The sequence below is a fragment of the Magallana gigas genome, chromosome 5 (assembly GCF_963853765.1).
Source record: "Magallana gigas chromosome 5, xbMagGiga1.1, whole genome shotgun sequence".
Taxonomy (NCBI): domain Eukaryota; kingdom Metazoa; phylum Mollusca; class Bivalvia; order Ostreida; family Ostreidae; genus Magallana; species Magallana gigas.
In genome coordinates this window covers 54,806,576-54,824,747 of record NC_088857.1, presented here as the reverse complement: position 1 = coordinate 54,824,747, position 18,172 = coordinate 54,806,576, and the positions used below count along the sequence as shown (strand labels likewise).

The 18,172-nt window shown below is 37.0% G+C and overlaps 2 protein-coding genes across 2 annotated transcripts; both read left to right on the top strand.

Moving 5' to 3' along the window:
* Positions 1-1,610: 1,610 nt before the first annotated feature.
* Positions 1,611-5,842, top strand: LOC105336171 (tenascin-X). Its single transcript, XM_011440389.4, has 4 exons — positions 1,611-1,733; positions 1,961-2,080; positions 2,465-2,593; positions 2,805-5,842. Exons 1-4 carry the CDS (start codon positions 1,679-1,681, stop codon positions 5,780-5,782), a joined length of 3,282 nt encoding a protein of 1,093 aa, XP_011438691.3. The 5' UTR covers positions 1,611-1,678; the 3' UTR covers positions 5,783-5,842.
* A 5,356-nt stretch (positions 5,843-11,198) lies between these two features.
* Positions 11,199-15,920, top strand: LOC105336170 (cell death abnormality protein 1-like). The gene is made up of 6 exons (XM_066085280.1): positions 11,199-11,326; positions 11,452-11,555; positions 11,907-12,032; positions 12,415-12,567; positions 12,832-13,899; positions 15,220-15,920. Exons 2-6 carry the CDS (start codon positions 11,501-11,503, stop codon positions 15,918-15,920), a joined length of 2,103 nt encoding a protein of 700 aa, XP_065941352.1. The 5' UTR covers positions 11,199-11,326; positions 11,452-11,500.
* The last annotated feature ends 2,252 nt before the right edge of the window (positions 15,921-18,172 follow it).

The following is an 18,172-nucleotide window of genomic DNA, read 5'->3' as shown; positions in this document are numbered from 1 at the left end:
TGATTAGATTTACTTTGGATGAATAGATCTATTATCTTTATACAGTTAGCTTTACTTTGGCTGTAGAGATCTATCTTCTTTATATGGTAAGATTTACTTTGGCTGTATAGATTTATTCTCTTTGGGTTGTTCGATTCACTTTGGCTGCATAGATCTATCGTCTATGGATGGTTAGATTTACTTTGGCTGTATAGATCTATCCTCTTTGGATGGTTAGATTTACTTTGGCTGTTTAGATCTATCCTCTTGGATGATTAGATTTACTTTGGCTGTATAGATCTATTCTCTTTATAAGGTTAGATTCACTTTGGCTGTATAGATCTATCGTCTTTGGATGGTTATATTTACTTTGGCTGTATAGATCTATTCTCTTTATATGGTTAGATTTACTTAAGCCGTATATATTTATCCTCTTTGGATGGTTATATTTACTTTGGCTGTATAAATCTATTTTCCTGGTTGGTTAGATTAACTTAGGCTGTAAAGATCTATCCTCTTTGGATGGTTATAATTTCTTTGGCTGTTTAAATTTAGCCTCCTTGGCTAAATAGATGTAGCTGTTTTGGATGGTTAGATTTACTTTGGCTCGATGGATCTATCCTCTTTATATGGAAAGATTTACTTTGGCTGTATAGATCTATCCTTTTTGGATGGTTTAATTTACTTTGGCTGTATAGATCTATCGTCTTTATACGGTTAGATTTACTTTGACTGTTAAGATCTATTGTCTTTGGATGGTTAGATATACTTTAGCTGTATAGATCTATCCCCTATATGTGCTTAGATTTACTTTGGCTGTTTTCATCTATCCTCTTTATACGATCATCTTTGGATAGTTAGATTTACTCTCGCTGTATAGATCTATCCTCTTTAGATGGTTAGATTAGATTTTTTTTGACTGTATAGATCTATCCTCTTTGGATGGTTAGATTTACTTTGGCTGTATAGATCTATCGTCTTTATACGGTTAGATTTACTATTGCTCTATATATATTTTTCTCTTTATACGGTAAGATTTACTTTGGCTGTATAGATCATCCTCTTTATACGATTTACTTTGGCTGTTTAGATCTAGCCTTTATGGTTGGTTAGATTTACTTTGGCTGTTTAGATCTAGCCTTTATGGTTGGTTAGATTTACTTTGGCTGTATAGATCTATCCTCTTTGGATGGTTATATTTACTTGGCTTGGGTACTTAGAAAAGCTTAGACTGTTCAGATTTCTTGGTCGGTGGATTTTTTCTATTCCGTGTTAGGTTCCTGCGAGAAACCAATATGCTTCAACACTGTGGTTCATATTCAAGATTCATCAGACATTGTACATGCTTAGGGATTTGGGAAAGGTTATATTACGTGCAGTCGGATATTGGACTTTTGATCTTGATATATGTAGGTCTGGTTACACTGTGTATGTATATAGGTGTAAAACATCGGAATTAAAATTAACAATGCTTACAAATTATCATAGAAACCGGCTCTTGTCCATTCACGGGGCGCTATCGACACGTAGTTATCTTTATCCAAGCGAGAAAACAACATTAACAACCCCCCCTTTTTTGTGTACTCACTTGTACTTACTGTTGTATGAATAGTAAGTGGTACCAGAAAAATGAGCCGAAACATTAATATCGATTCAAAAGGGTATAAAACACGACTTAGGAAAGACCCTGCCAGACTAAATGATGGGAGCAATAACAACTGCGTTGGTGCTCTTTGTCTTTTTACAATTAGCAAGTAATGCAGTTGTATCTTGTATTTCAATTAATATTCATTTTAAAAATCTTAAATTATCATAAATAATCAGAATTTCGTTAGTTTCTGTTAATTGTAACTGTTGCTGCTTGCTACTTTAAATGAAATGTGTGGTTTTTTTAATGAACAAAGTGTTCAGTTACGGTATTATTTGGTTAAAGTTTATTTTCTTAAAACATTTGTTAGAATTTATCATTTTTTTCTTTTAGAATGCAGTAATGTGTGCAAATTTGGCGCTCTGACTGACCGCTATGGAGTAACGGTGAAATGTGTCCACAAGAACGGGTGTCCTGATGGGTTTTACTGCGAAAGAGAATTTTGCTGCGCGGGTAGGTTTTTTTTTAATCACTTAAAAAAAGAAGTTATTGAATAGAGTTTATATTAAGGGAGACCATGTTGACTACATAAATGAACGTTTTTCCTTTTCTATAGAAAACGTATTTGTAATTGTAAAATATAAAGAAATAATAAAAATGCTTATTATATTTTTCTTCTCTCATTTCGTCTTCTATTAAAATCATATGCTATTCCAGATATATTCATTTCAACAGATAAATCAAAATGATCAAATTATGATTTTTTTCAGATTAAGATAAATGCTGACAGAATGAATTGTAGAATAACTTAAAAAACGACGCGTATAATACAGGATTACAAAAACTATTTTCCTCAAAGGCCAAGTTTTAAGTGTCCTATTTTCTACATTTTTTTAGCGCGAAATCCTTGTTCGTATAGTACTCCATATTTGACCACGAATGGCGCACTCTTCAAATGTTCCAAGGAAAAGTGTCCATACGGCTTTAGTTGTACTGACACCTGGAAAATCAAGGTCTGCTGCCCAGGTGAGTTAAAAGAAAAACAGCCATGTAGATAACCGAAATAACTGTGCGACAAATTTACATCTATCTAGAGAAAAAATTTTGCCATCTAATAAAAAATTCAATGAATCACATTGATTCATCTCTATTTGTTTGGATTTAGGAGGAAAATTGTGCACTAGTACTATTAGACTCCAATTAATATCCCAGCCTCTTTTCCTCTTCTTTTTAATAGAGCCTAAAAATAAATGTCCTCCTCCGGAACCCTGTCGAAAGAGGCGATTCTGTACGGTAGAGCCTAAACTAGAACAAACCAAATACGGGCTCTGCCAGACCGGATGTACATACAAGTGTACCTGTCCCAAACCGCCGGTCTGTCGACGCCCCCACTCCTACTGCACGGTATCCTATAGGTACATCAACATCTACGGGGGCAAGCGCTGTATGGTCAGGTGCAAGTATTCATGTCGACTACCACCTGTACCGAAATGTCCAACCTATACTGGGGAATACGGAAACCTGTGTCACCCAAAGTACACTTACGCCACGGTCTACGGAGGCAGGTACCCCACCAAGTGTAAACTTGAGTGTAGCTGCCCACCCTTCCCAAAGTGTCCTGCCTATCCCCCCGTATACGCCAATTACGGACAACTCTGCTACAGGCGCTATATCTATAAAGATATTCACGACAAGAAGTGTGCTGTCCAATGCCGAACCATCTGTGCCTGCCCACCTGCTCCAAAATGCGAGATCAAGTACCGTGGATATTTGAGGTATTGTCCCAGGATCTACAGCTACAAACGCATCAACGGCAGGAAGTGCCCCGTCAGCTGTGTGTCCAAATGTTTCTGTCCTCCTCCACCACAGTGCCCAGACCTGAAGTACTATAACCAATTCAGCCTCTGTCGCCACGTTTATGAATACGAGATGCGCCATGGCAAACGCTGTCCTATCAAATGTAAAGTGAAGTGCGGATGTCCCCCTGAACCAAAATGTCCAAAGGCGTATTCCAACTACGAAAATTACTGTTCTCCCGTTTACACGTACAGAGACTTTGACGGCAAGAAGTGCCCTGTCAGATGCGACCTCACCTGTAGATGCCCACCCTTCCCGAAGTGTCCGGTCAACAGGTACACCGGCGGATACAAGGGACTCTGTAGACCAGTGTTCTCTTACAAAGACATCCACGGCAAGAGGTGTGCTGTGTCTTGCAGGAATATCTGCCGCTGTCCACCGGTCCCAAAATGTCGCAGGAAGTACCGAGGCTATGTGGATGTATGCAAGCCCTACTACAAATATAAAGAAATCCACGGCAACAAATGTCCAGTGAGCTGTAGCTATAAATGTAAATGTCCGCGTATTCCAAAATGTCCCTCTCTCGAGAAATATGGCGAGTACTCCCACCTATGCCAGAGAGTTTACAAATCCAAGAACATCCACGGCAACTTTTGCCCCATATCTTGCCACATTAAGTGCAAATGTCCGCCTCTCCCTGAGTGTCCAAAGATGAGAGAAATCGAGCGTGGTGTTTGCAAGCCTCACTATACCTACCAGGAAATCCATGGAGAGCTTTGTGCTATCAAGTGTGTGGAGAAATGTTCCTGTGACCCTAAACCCGAATGTCCAGACATTAGCAAAGAGAACGCGCACCTGTGTCGAGAACGGTTTCTGTTCACGAAACCTAAGTACGGAATCAGCTGTCCCTACAAGTGTATTGTGGAGTGTCGTTGTCCTCCTTTACCGGAATGTCCTGCTCTTCCTCCTGCTTACGACAGCATGCAGGACCTCTGCTACCACGACATTAAATACGATTCCTTCCATGGAAAGAGATGTGCTGTTTCATGTGATGTCAAGTGCCGATGTCCCCCACTACCAAAATGTCCCACGAAGTACGCTAAAACATGCCACCCCGTCTATAGTTACAAGTCTATCAACGGTTTGATTTGTGCTGTCGATTGTAAACTGAAGTGTAAATGTCCAAAACCTCCAAGATGTGCTCCCACTACTTACCATTCTGAGTACGGAAGACTGTGCACAAGACAGTTTGTCTACGAGACATACCATGAAAAGAGATGTCCAGTCAAATGTATTACAAAATGCCACTGTCCGCCCTTCCCAAAATGTCCGGTAGTCAACAGGAAGCTGTGCCAGCCGACTTACGAATACAAGGTCCTGAATGGATTGACTTGCGCCGTCAAGTGTAACGTCAAGTGCAGATGTCCTCCGGTACCTGAATGTCCGACCATGCCAACATACGCAGGCTCGTCTAGATACTGCAAACCGAAATACCTGTACAAGCGTATCTATGGAAACCGCTGTCCGGTGAGATGCGTACCTGACTGTTTCTGTCCACCACCTCCCACCTGTCCAGAAATCTTGGAGTCGGATAAGCATTTGTGTACACCGAAGTTTACGTACAAACAGATTGGTTCCCTGTCTTGTCCCATCAAGTGTGAAGCCGTGTGTCATTGCCCACCCCCTCCTCTCTGTCCTTCCTTGGAAAAACACGAAACGTACGGCGCACTGTGTCACCCCGTGTTCAAATACAAGATGGTCCACAACAAGAAATGCGCCATCGCCTGTGACATGGAATGTACCTGTCCACCATTGCCTAAGTGTGAAAAATACAAAGAGTATGATAACCTATGTAAACCCGTCTACCAATACAAGACCATATTTGGCAAGGTATGCGCAGTGCGTTGCGTCAGGGTGTGTCACTGCCCACCCAAACCCAAGTGTCCCCCGGTAAAGACGGATGTTGGGTACCAGGGCTTGTGTGTCCCTGTGTACAAGCACAAGGTCATCCATGGACTCACCTGCCCGATCAAGTGTACCCACAAATGCTACTGTCCCCCGTCCCCCAAATGCCCGCCCATTCCTCGCTACAAGAAGTACACAGGTCTCTGTCAGCAGGTCTTCACTTACAAGTACGTCAATGGTCGACAGTGTCCCCTCGGCTGTAAACTGGACTGTAAGTGTCCCCCCAAACCTGTGTGTCCCCACCCAGACGAATACTGCACTGTCCAGTATAAGTACGTGAGGATCGGGAAGAAGAGGTGCCAGGTGGGATGTAAGTACTCGTGTCACTGCCCGGAGCCCCCACAGTGCACCAACCACCCCCACTGCGACGCCAGGTTCGTGTACAAGATCATCCACGGACAGAAGTGCGCGGTGGACTGCGCATACGACTGTAAATACGGCCTGCAGAAGTAGAGACAGTCTCCTCAGTTTGTGTAATATATGTGTACATGGAATAAAGCCATTCACATTGATGTCCACGTGTGCTCTTTCCTTCTCTTTTTCTTTGTCCTTATTTATTTCTTATTAATGTAAATAGAATCGGTAAGAAAGTGGGCCCACAGGATTGTAAGTATGCAGGAATCATTGGGATTTAAATGTCTATAGCCTTGAAATGCTCTGGCTCAAACAAAAATTGACAACTCAGATATTATAAGGTCTTTTTCATGAGAGTTCTTGTACAAGTATATTCCTGCTATATTAAAAAAACTTACACGCTTTCTGAAAAGGGTCATGAGGAGTAAATCAAAAAATAGTTGTATTATATTAAATTTTCACATGTTAATGCATATCAATTTCAATGCAGTTATATTGTTTAATTTAATTTTGTATCATAGTATATGCACACTGTTTTCTGTTCTTATTGCTAGTAATACACTAGCAATAAGAACAGAAAACAGTGTGCATATACTAGAAGCTGAAATCAATAACGACAAATTCAAACATTTTCAATAGTTCAACAAGTTATATCAACAAACATTTAAACACAATTTTTTTTTAAAAACACCAGCAGGATTTGTAACCAAAACACAAATCCAGCACGAAACCAGTGAGCCAAGAGTGACTTTGGACCTTTTTTTTTCCTTCCAAAAAAAAAATTTGAAAAAAGTATATCACTCGCTATCTCTGGGTCACCTCTATCTTTTTTTCTAAAACGCAGCAAATTTTATGTTGAAATATGACATCTTTACACTTTTCAAATTCGTTGAGATTGAACCAGAAGAAAACAAAATCATTTGAAAACAGCTTTAAATAAGTAGGATTTTGCATCAATTGCGTTGTGTTGCTATAGTCAGCCCCATATTATGATAAAACCGTTTGCATTTTAAATATCTTTCTACCTATTCCACTTCCCGAAAAAAACTAAATAAAAATAATATTCGAATAACGTGCAAAATAAATTGATGACATTTTCACTCTCCCTGTTCTCCCAGATTCCTGACCATTCTACATCTTTACCACTTTCTGTACAATTATTTTTATCATAATAAAGCAGTGAATATAACATTGTTTACCACTCATGGGTAATAATGAGGCGAGTAACTCTATATTGTAAATATGTGATATTGAATCCAGAATCTTCATTATATTTGGAGGGTAATTACATATCGTAGTAAATTATTCAACATACATACGTCGGATCGCATTATAATGCAATTTTTTCGTTGTCATTTTCCCCCTGTAGCCTACTATTCTATATATAACGCTAGTTATTGCAAATATAATTATCTGTCATAACTAGGATCATTCACATTTTTACATTAAATGTTCTTACTGACGAATTGGTCGATACTGCTATAAACTTCTGTCTTTAGAGACTATAGAGACGTTTTGTTACATGTACAGTTAAGAAGAATCTGCCAGATGTGTTTCATCTTTTGACCTCTGTATGCAGGAAATGAACAGCATCTGTGGATTTTTAGTAACCTCTTTTTCTCGGAATAATAATGCTTCGGGTATCATCTGATATAAGAATTATCTAATTTAAGACATCGTGTTTTCAATACTACAGTAGGTTTTCTCGCACTCTTGCGCAGTAGCGTTACATGCAAATGGCCGATAACATTAATATTCATCAGACGTGTAGCAAAGTTTAGAGACAAATAACTAAAAAAAGAACATGGTTTACGGGCTTAGAGTTTGTAAAGCGTTTAATTATAAGAAGCATGATGTATATTTTTACTAAAACTCATGTCAAAAAATTTACTCCAAATGCGCCACATATACCTTTAAACAATTACAAACATATTATAGTATTGAATTAATGCCAACACTAGACCCGTCAAACCTACATTTCACTTTGTCGTTAACCAATAGTAGATGACTCCAGAAATTTCAGCCCCTACCCTTGAACACTTGTATATTTGAATAATGAAATTTGAATTCCACAGTGCGGTTCCTGGGTGCCTACGATTCCGATGATTTAGCTTTATTTTTCCCCGGTGTTTTATGATAAAGTTAGTGAATAGATGTATACAGATTAAGGAATTATAAAAAAAAAAAAAAGAGAAGGTATTGTTAGGAAACGTGATATGCATTGGTAAAGTGGGAAAAAAAACAATAAAAATATTGATATCTATGCATGCACATAGATTATTTACACTATACTTGTGTTATCATATGCCAAAAAAAAATACGTTCAAATACATTAAATTGCTCCCAGAAACAGTATTGTGACTGTGACATCTTTGCAGGTGATTCATTTATTCTCATTGTCTATCTTGCTTCAATTACGCTATAAAAAGCACTCGAAATGATAATAGATGAATTTAAACCATTAAGAGTTGAAATATTAAAGCATGACGTTTTTTCAAACTCTATATAGGTTTGGTGTGATTTGCAAATAGTAAAAAGGTCCTTGCATGTTAAACTTTCGGAACCCCAAAAGAAGGAAAGAACAACAACAACTTCTCATCTGTATGATGAAATACATGGAACGGAGTCCTTAATGCAATCATGAAATAAGAAGACAGTGCTAGTGTTTACAGATAGATTTTCCAACAAATCCATCACATAATGCAAAATCTGACTCAAGCTGCATTGTTTATTCCAAATTAATGACATGTTTTCTCAGAAAGTTCAAACGTTGGTGGAATTTACGTCTTCGTCATAATGAAACCAGAACTTACACTTTAACTTATAAAAGTTTTTAAAACCAAATATAAATGAAAACTTAACAGCATAAAACATGTAATTAATGTTATGCTTTGTTGATTTTAGAATCAATATAAGTTCTTCTCGTTACATATCTAATGTAACATATAACATTTTGTTTTTATTGTATTCTCCATGAATATACACAAAACTAATATCCACTAAGTGTCCAGACATTATTATCTATATGTATTATGAATAAGTTTACTTATCAAATATGAATATAGGAACTTTTAATTTCTTATAGTTATTCTTATTTCCGTTGCCACAATCAACAAGAGGCCCATGGACAACATCGTTCCCCTGAGCAACAATGATCATAATGAAATCAGCTTTATGGAGTCATATATAACAAATATGAAGACAATGTAGTGAATAAATTCTGTATAAAAAAAAATCTAATTTCCCAACATCACATATTGAGCATTGTAGTTCTCAAGAAGATCTTAAACAACTGTTCATATATGTGATATAAACCTACATCAAACTTTGGAACCATTGTGGGGGCCAAGAATTGATCAGGGGCCATAGTTTAAACAATATGTCAAAATGCTTGCATACAAGTAAAACCATATACTAAGTATACCAGTAATAAAATTTGATTTCTTGAGAATGATTATTTTCTTCCTTTTAAAGAAGATGGGTGAATAAGGCGTGTAAAATGCCCATTTGAGGAATAATTAGATACTGCAAAATTAAAACATCATTTAATCTGATACTTTTAAAAACAATGATTAAAAACAATGTATATTTAACGTGACATCGGTTTGTAACCCTTCAAAATTTTAAATACTTGCATTAGGTTGATTTAAACTGGCGTATGCGTGTCAAAAGCTCCAAATATTGTCATTTTTATAACTTCAATGCCTTTCTTTTATAGAGTGGGTCTGAGCTCCATATTTTTGTCATAGTCTAAATGCAGGTTAATGGAATTTAAACCGATTTTAATCAACAAAAATGTGGAGAGATGACCCACTATACTTTAAAAATGTCATTTTGTAGCCCAACAATTGAACGTTATAGAAAAATAATGCCGTAATATAAGTCCGTAAATTCGTGGCCAATGTCTCATATAGCATTTAAACAACGCACTCTATTGTGAATGAAATGGCTCAGTGGTTAGAGCACCGAACATTTTGTAACTGTATAGAACTTGGGATTTTAGGTTTTGGGTTTGATGCCACTAAAACTTAAGGATTTATTATTTTTTTAATCGTTTTTTTGTAATATTTCAAACTGAATATAGTTGGAAATTATCCTTTTGTAAACTTGTATTATAACATATCAAATATATTTACTTGAAAAAAAATGTTAAATTTTAAGTTGTATTTTACGGCTAAACCAAATGGACAGTTGCGCCCTCTTCTTCCCCCATCTTCTTTAATCCCTAATGTGGCTCCACCCCTACCCTGAAGATTAGGATTTTGAAAAATTTAAATCTACACTATCTGAGTATACTTTCACAAGTTTCAGCTTTTCTAAACATTTTTGGGAGTTGATTTTAATCAACTCTTCTATGCAGTTACTCAGACAAACCGAAAGAGAAACAGTGTTTGGACCTCAGCACAAATCATTGCTGCTGACAAAACTTAGTTCTTGAAAATAATTGATAAATTCGATGTAATGTATGCTAAAGCATTGTTTTTCAAGGAAACTTATTTATAAATACCTTGAAAATAGTCAAATTTTAAATGGTACGAACAATTTAAATATTTTTTTAGTCGTATATATTCCTACGCCAGAGTTCAATATAGTCTCGTTCAACTCGACGCTCGGCTGTCTCCGTAAATCCTTGTCGGAGATTTTCGGTGTCAGCCGAGCGTTTGGTTGAACGAGACTAGAGTTCAATATTGCTTGGATCCATATAATTTTCGAGAAATATTTCTATTACTGATACATAGTTTGATTGAATTAATTTTATCTTTATATTATTTAACATGATCCATAGGGGGGTTTCTCGACATTCTTGTCGAAAAAGTCCAAAAACTCATATTATAAAAATGTGCGTTATTCTAATTAGAAACTACATGTACTTGTCATGCAAAATAACATATCATTGATTTTAAAATAAATAAACATGGACAAAATCAACTCCCGTCCGTTCTTCATTACTTTGATTTAAAAGAAGAGTTTTATATTACACTCCTTGTAAAAATTCTTCCCCCATTGTGACCCCACCCCAACCCTGGGAATCATGGTTTGATTTAAATCAAAATAATATAAATACAAATTTTAAAAAGGGGATGTTATTTGAATATTTTTGTACACTAATTCAAATCAATATAGTTCAAGTATTGAACCTACTTAAGGGTTACAAAACAATGTTATGTTTAACATACATTTTTTGACAGAATAATCAGACACAGCATGTGGTTGGGTTTTTTTTCACTTTTCAGTATCGTATCTGTCTTAATATAGACATTTTATTTGCCCTATTTCCCGATTTTATTTTACATAAAACTTTTTCTCACTTACTTTACATTTATATTTCTTCCATATTACTTCCAAATAAATTGACTACTTATTGTTAAATCGAACAGGTGTGTTTGAACTTTCTTTTTCATTTGATTTTCAGCTTCAGCCCTTTATAATCAATGATCCCCAGAGTGTAAGTATAAAGAGACCTATACTCGGTAATGCAGAAATCCTACATATACCAACCAATTGCCTTTTGTAATTCATCCTTGAATGAACACCAAACATGTTTGGGACGTTTCAGAAGTTACTCTCCGCCACATGTTCTAACATCAGTCGGTCATTACTCCAACGAATCGCGTAAATAAGAAAAGGAATTTACTTAGAAAGGTTCGGGATTTTCTTTAATTTACAATAGAATTTTCTGGGTTTTTTTAAACAGTTCTTTTCATTTCTTTAATCAATAGGAAATTGTCCTATGTTGGAATGCCTTAAGTTTCCGTTGTATTTATTAGGATTCGAACTCTCGACCACACAGTCGCTCCGTCGGTCGTCTCCCTGAAGATGACGCGGCGAACACTTTATATCTCCTTCTGTTTCTTCCTCTGCTGGAAAGCGGGTAATTTTACCTTCATAATTAGTTCTCTTAAGAGGACGGGAATCATGATTATAAATCGTTTAATCTAGTGACAGATGCGTTTTTAGAATTACTGTTTGACCAGTTTCGAAACATTGATTCAGTGAAAGTTGTTACAGTTTATCTAACGGAAGATTTTTGGTAAAGTCTCAGAAGTTTGAGCATGTTTTTTCTTTAAGCTAAAAAAAATCGTTAAGTGTTACGTTAGTCAAATATAACACAGAAACCCAGAGATTTAATTACTGAATAAATAATCTGCCGGAATGAATTATTGTGACCTGATACTTGAATATACATTAACAGTCATTATATTTTTGTAATCATTTCGTAAAGCTGCGTTTGATCCGGCCGCTGGACCATACGGGTACCTCACGGACAAAGATGGCCGGAAAATCCGGTGTAGAACTTCCAGATCCTGTCCGGAAAGATCCGTCTGCTATCAGAGGACCTGCGCTCTAGGTACGTAACGTGAATTTGAATTCAAAATGGCTAGAAACATCTTTGCAGTACAATTCTTTGCAGTTAGTGGTATTTATTAAACATTTTGCTTGCTTTTAAGAGTAAGGGGTGTTTTAGAGTATATGTAATGAGAATCGGTTTTATCAATCGTCTTTACAATTTCAATTTTTAGCAACCATCTAAATCAATAAATTTTCTTAACTAAGTCGTTGTATTCCTTGTAATATATATGTATACTTGAATCAAAATTTACAAATGTTTCTATATTGTTTTGAAATTGAATTTCATTTTTGAAATAGCAAGGATCATCTAACCTCTTTAAATATATTTGATTTTGATTGTGTATCTTTGACCTACAAAGTAGTTTTCCTATAACTTATAGCATTTAATCCTTGTGAAAGAAAGACTCCATTCCTAACGAAGGCTAATACACTGGTCACGTGTTCGAGTGACACACCCTGTCCACGTGGATACAAATGTACCACCGTGGAGGGATTATCGCTAACCGTCTGTTGCTCACATACTTCTCGTGCAGGTAAGTCTTAAATACACGGGCCAGCCTTGTGAACTAAAATCAAACATGAATACATAATCTGCTATGATTTGTCCCGTGGAGCTCTTAATATTTGTTGATATTTGTAGATAGTTATCTTGAGATTTAATTTTTCCCATAATACGTCAAATTTCAATTTTTCTAACAGAATATACGCAGGATTTCTATTACATTTCATTCCACTGTTGATTACATGTAAGGTCACAAAAATAAATCAGATGAAATCTTCGGGTTTTATTATTTCAGAATCTCGGCCGAGGCCAAGAAATCCAAGGAATAACTGTCCACCACGACCCGTCTGTAAGAAACCTCACAGCTATTGCAAGGTGTCCTTCACGTTAACCACAGTCGGCGGGAAACAATGCCCGGTGCATTGTAAGTATAGGTGCTCCTACCCTCCTGTCCCAACATGTCCGGCTCCAAAAGGTAAATACGGCCATCTGTGTCACCACCGATACGTATACGCCACCATTGACGGCCACCGTCGTCCGATCAAATGTTTGCTAAATTGCTTCTGTCCTCCTCTGCCAAAGTGTGCAACTCCTCCAAAGACCAAAGGTTTTGGCCAACTCTGTTTCGAGCAATACCAGTATAAGGAAATCAATGGTAAAAACTGTCCCGTCAAATGTAAAACTGTATGTTCTTGTCCCCCAAAACCGCCATGTGTGGGGAAGCATAAGGGCAGAGACTGTCAGCAGGTTTACGAATTTCTGAAGATCAACGGTAAGACATGTCCAGTGAAGTGTACACGAAAATGCTTCTGCCCCCCTCCCCCTCGCTGCCCACCTATTCCAAACGACGGAGAAGTTCGATTCTGTCAACCCGTGTATGAATATCAGAAAAGATTTGGTAAACTGTGTCCTGTTCAGTGCAGCATTCAATGCGGATGTCCACCTGCTCCAAAATGTCCAAAGCCGCCGAAAGGTCAAGAAAATCTGTGCTCGCCTGTTTACGCTTACAAACGTGTAGGTTCTTACAGATGTCCAGTCAGATGTAAACTGGATTGCAGGTGTCCTCCATTTCCAAAGTGCCCGCCTCAAAAACCTGATGAGGCCAAGCTCTGTAAACCTTTGTATACGTATAAAGATTACCAAGGTAGAAGCTGCGCAGTGAAATGTCAGTTGGTGTGTAGATGCCCACGTGTTCCAGTTTGTAAACCAGTAACGGGTCGATATGCTAGTCTGTGCAAACCTCAATACTCGTACAAAATGATCCATGGCAACAAGTGCCCTATAAAGTGCGACAATAAATGCGAATGTCCACCAATTCCAAAATGCCAATCTTTATCACACCTAAGCAAACACAAGGATCTTTGTCAAAAAATATTTGTAAATGCGAAGATAAATGGGATTTTGTGTCCAATAAAGTGTACGTTTCGCTGTCAATGTCCTCCACTACCAAAATGTCCCCCACTTCAGAAGCCAAAATACGGGACCTGCACTTCTGTTTATGCATACAAGGAAATAAACGGGATTGTTTGTGCTGTTAACTGTACGAGTAGTTGTCACTGTAATCCTTTACCAAAATGTCCACCGATAAGCAACAACGCCACCCATCTGTGCAGAACAAGATACATTTTTTCAAAACCGGATCGTGGTCTGGCTTGTCCCATCAAATGTGTGGTAGAGTGCAGGTGCCCGCCCATTCCTCGATGTCCCCCGCTACCGGAGAATAAAAACCATACCAATCTATGTAAGCACGTCGTCGAATACAAAACGATCAACAAAAAGCAATGCGCCGTGAGTTGTCATGTGGATTGCAACTGTCCTCCTTTGCCAACACTTCCAAAAGTTATTCCTAAAAATTGTCATGTAATTTATATATACGAAAACATAAACCGACTTCTTTGTGCCATTAAGTATAAACTGAAATGTTTATGTCCAAAACCACCCACATGTCCCAAAATAAAGCAAGATCCAAAATACGGCAACCTTTGTGTCAACCAGTTTACATACAAAATTATTGGTAAAAGGAAATGCCCTATGAAATGCTCCACCATTTGTAATTGTCCTCCGGTCCCCAAATGCCCGACACATGGACAAGGATTGTGCCAGCCTGTTTACAAATATGAAAAGATCAACGGCCTTACATGCGCAGTTGGCTGCAATGTCACGTGCCGCTGTCCACCGGTTCCAAAATGTCCGCCGATTCCTAGTAACAGCACGGCCGCCAAGCATTGTTTTCCTACGTACGCTTACGAGAAAGTATATGGTAACCATTGCCCGGTTCGATGTAATATGGATTGTTTCTGTCCCCCGGCTCCCGCATGTCCAAAAATATTGGAGCAATCCAACTCTAGTTGTACTCCAAAATTCACCTTTGAGAATATCAACGGGGTTCCCTGTCCCGTGAAGTGTGAAGCCGAATGCGAGTGTCCAAAGTTTCCCGTCTGTCCTTCGCTTGATAAGTATAAAGGTTTAGAAGACTTCTGTCGTTTTACCTTTACTTACAAGAAGATAAACAACAAGCAATGTGCAGTGAAATGCGCCGTGGAATGTTCCTGTCCGCCTCTTCCAGAATGTCAAAGAATTGATAAGCCGAGTGCAGCCTTGTGTAAACACGTGTATAGATACAAAGATATTGGGGGCAGGAGGTGTGCTTATAGATGTGACAGAGTTTGTCACTGTCCCCAAGCACCAAAGTGTCCACCCTTGAAAACTCACCCTAAGTACAAAGACATATGTAGCTACGACTACCATTATACCTATATACACGGTATAAGATGTCCAACCAAGTGTAACATTGGCTGTTTCTGTCCCACTTTACCCAAATGCCCCGATCTTCCCAAAACTTCTGGCTTTGAAAACCTTTGTCGCCATGACTTCGTCTATAATAATCTAAACGGCCGCATCTGTCCTGTAAACTGCACCGTCAAGTGCAACTGCCCCCGGCTTCCGGTGTGTCCGGATATCCCCGTGTACAAGGAATATCCGGGAGTTTGTCAGAAGGTTCTCCAATACAAGACCATCAATGGGCTTCACTGTGCTTTCTCCTGCAAAATCAAGTGCAAGTGTCCACCTAAACCAAAGTGTAAACCTCAAGGTCATGGTCACGTGACTTACAGATACGAAGAGTTTCACGGCCAGAGATGCCCTGTGAAGTGTAACTACGAGTACAATCCACATCCTTCCCGTCCTGGCCTCCCCCCACGGCTTAAAGTGGTGCCCCATATCATCACCCATGGCCGACGATTTGAGGGCATGTCCTATCCAGGATTTAGGTCAAGTCCTGAATTTGAAGACGAAGACGGTGGCCACGATGCTCATGGACAGTCCGAAGATGAACGAGAATCTGACAACGACCTGACAGAGGACAGTGGTTATCCCGAGTATTAATCAGTTTTCTGTACGATATACTAATGTCAATAAATCGTAATTCTCCTCTTTTTATGTTGCTACTGAATTATTTTAGTATGAAATACAAGATATTACCCCCTCCCCTTGAAAAAAAAAACTTGGTCCATTAATTTCTTGGGACTTAAGAATATTTTTGTAGCGACATATTGACTGTCACTAATTATGTTCTTTATTTCTAAGAAAATCGATCATCACTGAAAATACAATTAACAAAATCTAGTCAGATCAATTATTTAAAACATTTCGCCCAAGTATGGAAAAACTCATCACGTGAATTACTTTTATTACATCAATTAGATTATCGTGTTTATTGTTTAATGAATAAAAATATTTGGTTAACTTACTGGTATTCAAAAAAATTGAGATTTATTATTATGTTGGACTATTCTATTATCAATTATTATCAATAAATGCAAAAAATCAGACTTCCAAACATTGTAGTAGATTCCGTTATAACCTCCAGATTAAATTAACGATTTTTATCTCCCTGTACACATAAAAATTTAGTGGAAATTAAAAGAAACAAGAGACCCATGGGCCACATCGCTCACCCGAGCAACAATAGCTATTATGAAATCAAATTTATGAAGTCATATACAAAATATCTGGACAATGCAGTAGAATAGATCCTGTATATTCATTACTGTGAATTCCTTATCTAACGCAAAGAATAAATATCCGCATAAAATCGCGAGAAGCATTACTCGCGGATATTAAAATCTCGCTTTAATTTTTTAGACAGTTTTGAGCCATATGAAACTATAACAAACAATTGGTGCTCACGATTTCATTTTCTCGCGATTTGTTGCAAAACGGCGGCATCGCGGAATTAGGTACTCGCGTAAAATAAGGAATTTACGGTATGTTAAACATTAAGCCCCTTTTGTTACAGGATGATTTAATAGTCATAATACAAAATGAGTCTGAAAAAAATATCTTTTTGAGAAGATTTTTGAAAAATACCAATGTATTTTCAATCATTCTTTATCATCTTCCCTTGAAACAGGGCATTACTCTTCATTTTAACAAACTTGAATCCTCTTCACCCAACAATACTTAGTGCCAAGTTTGGTTGAAATTGGCCTAGTGTTTCTAGAGAAGAAGTCGAAAATATAATTTTTTTTATTAAAACAAGACACAAGTGTTCTGATCAATGTAGAGAAACTGAACCAGCTTATGCAGGACTTAATCATCAAATCTGACCAAAAACTTTTCTTCCAAAATACTACTATTTTCTTGCATTAATACAATTGAACTTTAATTCCTTAGATAATATCTCAAATACCACATATATTTTTAAATAAATCAGAATTCCCATGCACTGTTTCTTTGGCTGATACATGTATACGTTTTCCACCTTTGCATCTCAAATCCTTGTATATTTTGATGATTATGCTTAGTCATATTGAGTTTGAGAAAATAAGGTTTAAGTGTATTTCTGCTAGCAAACATTGGTTGTTTAAAGATACTTAACTTAAAACAAACCTTAATCTTTTGCTTTGTAAGTACAGAAATCAGTGTAACATTTGCTAAATACTCATCTTAACAATACATTAAGCTTTTGCAACAAAACATATCTGAAGAAAACAAAACTGATGCTCCTTATAAGTAAAACTGGACATACCATAATAAGTAAAACTGGACATACCATTCATAACTAGAACTGTCCTAATGGGACTAATACCCCCGCTAGGCTAATTTCAAATGGGACAAATAATTGAATTGAATAATAAAGGTTTGGAACACATACAAAAAAAAATTTCTAGAATTGTAAAAAAAAAAAAAAAATTAGTTAACAAAGAAAAAATAAAATCAAAATTGTCAGAATTTCACTGTAAATACATATCTATAACAGTAATACATTTACAAATGTATGTATTTGATGATATATTTTCTTAATTTAATTGATTTAAAGAAAAACCAACAAAATGACAATAACCCCTCCCTTTGCAGTGAATAGAAATACCGGTAGCCAAGCAATGCTCTTCTGTTGATAAAACTTTCAATATCTTACTAATAAGAGTCTTGACAGATGCAATTAGTTGTTTCAAATTTTCCTCACTTTCTCCTATGGCACAATGGAACTCCATATCAGAAAATTGATCCCATAGGACTATGATTTTCTTTGATGAACTTGTTAAAATTAATAAACTCCCAAAACATTACCATACTATGTAAAAATATGTAAAAAAAAGAAAATTGAATATTACAAACAATTTTAAAATTGCCAA